At 60.5% G+C, this 3828-nt stretch overlaps 1 protein-coding gene across 1 annotated transcript; it reads left to right on the forward strand.

Annotated features, from left to right (window-relative positions):
• Positions 1–511: 511 nt before the first annotated feature.
• Positions 512–3016, forward strand: LOC144677333 (transcription factor MafA-like). Its single transcript, XM_078537468.1, has 3 exons — positions 512–618; positions 727–961; positions 2614–3016. The coding sequence occupies exons 1-3, from the start codon at positions 512–514 to the stop codon at positions 2986–2988; spliced, it is 717 nt and encodes a 238-aa protein (XP_078393594.1). The 3' UTR covers positions 2989–3016.
• The last annotated feature ends 812 nt before the right edge of the window (positions 3017–3828 follow it).

Below are 3828 nucleotides of genomic sequence, written 5' to 3' on the forward strand. Positions count from 1 at the left end.
ATTCAGAGAGAGAGAGAGAGAGAGCGACAAACAGGGAAAGAGAGAGAGAGAGAGAGAGAGAGAGCGACAAACAGGGAAAGAAAGAGAGAGAGAGAGAGACAGAGAGAGACAGAGAGAGAGGGGGGAGAGAGGGAGAGAGGGAGGGGGAGAGAGAGAGAGAGAGGGGTGTGGAAGTGAAAGAGAGGAAACAGAGCTCGTCGAGAGAGAGAGAGCGTGAGACGGGAGGAGTGTGGAGGGGGAGGAGGAGGTGGAATCAGAGAGAGAGAGAGTGTTGACAGGGAGGAGGAGAGGCGCGAGCAGCAAGGCGAGGGGAGAGGAGGAGGAGGAGGAGGAGGAGGAGAAGGGGTTGGAGAAGGAGTGAGAGTCTCGCAGCGGAGGGAGAGAGGATCGAACCTCACGAGGCTGATAGACTGGAGGAGAGAGAGAGGGGGAGGGGGAGAGAGAGAGGGAGAGAGAGAGAGGAGGAGGAGGAGGAGGGAGCTGGGCGACGGAGGGAGGGAGAGCTGGGCCGATGGCGGCGCTCTTCCCGGAGGCGCCCGCCTCACCCCTCGCCCTCGGCTACCTCGACGACTTTGACCTGCTGAACTTCGAGGTGAAGAGGGAGGCCCCGGAGGCCGGGCCCTGGCCCCAGCCCCGCCCCCACCCGCCTGGGGGTGGTGGAGGGGGTGGAGGGGGTTCCCTGGCCTCCACCCCCTGCAGCTCCCTGCCCTCCTCGCCCGGCCTCAGCGACCCCACCGGAGTCGGCGCCGAGGGCCGGGGCATCCTGGAGGAGCTGTACTGGGCGGCCGGCGGCCTGGCCGGCGAGGAGGGGGGCCCGCTCGGCTCGTCGGCCGCGGGGGGCGGCGCTGGGTGCGAGCTCCCGGCCTTCGACGGCTTCTGCCCCCTCCACCCGGCCCTGCACCTGCTCCAGTTCCCAGCCGGGGGATGCCTCGAGCAGCCGCCATTAATGCCCACCGGCCAGGTAAGGAACACATCACATGCCCCCGGTGGGTGAGTGGGCTTCGGGGGAGGGGGGGAGGGGCTTGGCGGGTGGGCTCAGCGTGAGGAAAGGGCGGCTGGATCGGCAGCAGCACCTGGGTTTCGCTGGCGTGGGAGGGTTTGGCGAGTGGGTGAACCGGTTTTGGTGTATCGGTGACAGTTTTGGCGAATCGGTGATGGTTTTGGTGAATCGGTGATGACTTTGGTGAGTGGGCGATGGTTTTGGTGAATCGGTGATGATTCTGGGGGATTGGCGGTGGTCTCGGTGAATCAGTGATGGTTTGGGTGACTGGGTGGTCGTTTTGGTAAATGGCTTTGGTGAATTGGTGATGGTTTCGGTGAATGTGTGTTGGCTTCAGTAAATCGGTGACAGGTTTGGTTAATGGGTGATGCTTTTGGTGAATTTGTGCTGGTTTCAGTAAATCGGTGATGGTTTTGGTGAATCGGGCTTTGGTGAATTGGCGATGATTTGGGGAATCGGTGATGGTTTTGGTGAATTGGTGATGGTTTTGGTAAATTGGCGATGATCTGGGGAATCGGTGATGGTTTTGGTGAATCGGTGATGGTTCTGGTGAATTGGTGATGGTTTTGGTGAGTTGGCGATGATTTTGGCGAATCAGTGATGCTTTTGGTGAAGTCATGATGTTTCGGTGAATGTGTGTTGGCTTCAGTAAATCAGTGATGGTTTTGGTGAATCGGGTTTTGGTGAATTGGTGATGGTTTTGGGGAATCGGTGATTGTTTTGGTGAATCGGCGATGATTTGGGGGAATCTGCGATGGTTTTGCTGAATTGGTGATGGTTTTGGTGAATCGGCGATGGTTTTGGTGAATCGGTGATGGTTTTGGTGAATCGGCGATGGTTTTGGTGAATCAGCAATGGTTTCAGTGAATGTGTTTTGGCTCCAGTAAATCGGTGACAATTTTGGTGAGTGGGTGATGCATTTGGTGAAGTCATGATGTTTCGGTGAATGTGTGTTGGCTTCAGTAAATCAGTGATGGTTTTGGTGAATCAGGGGTTTCAGTGAATCGGGTTTCGGTGAATCAGGGGTTTCGGTGAATCGGGTTTTGGTGAATCTGTGATGGTTTTGGGGAATCGGCGATGGTTTTGGCGAATTGGCGATGATTTGGGGGAATCTGTGATGGTTTTGGTGAATCGGCGATGGTTTTGGTGAATTGGCGATGCTTTGGGGGAATCGGTGATGGTTTGGGTAAATCGGCAATGGTTTGAGTGAATCGGCGATGGTTTGGGTGAATCGGCGATGGTTTGAGTGAATCGGCAATGGTTTTGGTGAATCGGCGATGGTTTTGGTGAATCGGCGATGATTTGGGTGAATCGGCGATGGTTTTGGTGAATCGGCGATGGTTTGGGTGAAGCTGTGATGGGTTTTGGCGCGGTGGGTGGGCGGCTTTGGGTGACATGGATGGGTTTGGGTGAACCGTTTGGTGCTTTGGTGATCGGTGGGGGGGGTTTAGGCTCGGGTGGCCGGGCGGTGGGTATCGGTTGCGTTTTGTTGACCCTCTTGGCCCATTCCACTGGCTAACGTTGGACCTTCTCTTTTCTTTTTCCCCGTTCTCTCTCTCTCTCCCCTACCCCACCCACCCACCCACCGACACCTCCTCCTCCTCCTCTGGCAGTTCCAGGCCCCCCATCGCCCGCCCGAGCACATCAGCGACGAGCAGCTGGTGGGCATGTCGGTGCGCCACCTGAACCACCAGCTACGGGGGCTGGGCAAGGACGAGGTGGGGCGGCTCAAGCAGCGGCGCCGGACCCTGAAGAACCGGGGCTACGCCCAGTCCTGCCGATCCAAGCGGGTCCACCAGCGGCAGGCCCTGGAGAGTGAGAAGAGGCAGCTGCTGGAGCAGCTGGCGCGACTGCGGGCGGAGGCCGGGCGCCTCGCCAGGGAGCGGGACGCCTACCAGAGCCGGTGCCAGCGGTTGGCTCGAGGAGGAGGAGGAGGAGGAGGACGACCCTCGACCGAGGAGCCGCTGTCCCCTGGCTTCTACCTGTGACCGGGCGGCGAGAAGGAGGGAGCGAGATGTTGTGGAGGGGGCATACACCAGGGCACGAAGGTGGGCGCCATGTTTACCCACCTCCGCCCACCGAACACCAAACTCTTAAGCCCCGGAGAGACTTGGGATGGGGGTGGGTGGGTGGGGCGGTGGGGGGTAAGGGTTGGTGATGGGTGGTGGTGGGGGGGGCCCAGATTGGCACATGCCACCCCAGGGGTTGGGTGGGGGGGGCGCCTGGGCACATCGTCAACTGCGCAACCCCCTCTCCACCCACCCCCCCCACCCCCACCACATACACACACGGACCCATCCCCGAATTCAACTGGCTTCTTCATCGCCCCTCCCTCTGCCTCTACCCCCAGCCCCCACCCACCCACCCAGGGGCCGTTGACCAATCAGAATCGACCTCCTTTCCCCCCCCCACCCTCCCATGCACCAGTGTGGGTGGGATTTAATCCCCCCGCACCCACTCACCCAGGGGTAGTTGACCAATCAGAATCGACCTCCCCACCCCCGCCCCCAGTGTGGGTGGGATTTAATTCCCCCCCACACCCACTCACCCAGGGGTAGTTGACCAATCAGAATTGACCTCCCCCTGCCCCCCCACCAACCCAGCCCAGGCCGCCCCGGTCCAACCAGGCGCCCGATGCCCTCGTTGTGTGGGGGGGGATGGGGAGCGGTTCCCAGTCTCGCCCCCCACCACCCCCCCACCCCCACCACGCCGTCACGGGGGAGAGAGGGGGGCAGGAGGGCAGATGCCAGTTGTCCTGGGGGCTTGGCGCTACTCCGGCCACTCCCCCTTCCCTTTCCCCTTCCCTCCCTCCCGGGAGCGCCCACCTA

This window comes from Cetorhinus maximus, unplaced genomic scaffold (assembly GCF_964194155.1).
Source record: "Cetorhinus maximus unplaced genomic scaffold, sCetMax3.hap1.1 HAP1_SCAFFOLD_2418, whole genome shotgun sequence".
Classification (NCBI taxonomy): Eukaryota; Metazoa; Chordata; class Chondrichthyes; order Lamniformes; family Cetorhinidae; genus Cetorhinus; species Cetorhinus maximus.

Bases quoted from the DNA above. Each gene is read 5' to 3' on its own strand.
- LOC144677333 (XM_078537468.1), top strand. From the start codon at position 512: ATGGCGGCGCTCTTCCCGGAGGCGCCCGCCTCACCCCTCGCCCTCGGC. The intron at 619-726 runs GCCCTGGCCCCA...GCCCGGCCTCAG, and splicing joins AGGGAGGCCCCGGAGGCCGG to CGACCCCACCGGAGTCGGCG. The intron at 962-2,613 runs GTAAGGAACACA...CTCCTCTGGCAG, and splicing joins CATTAATGCCCACCGGCCAG to TTCCAGGCCCCCCATCGCCC.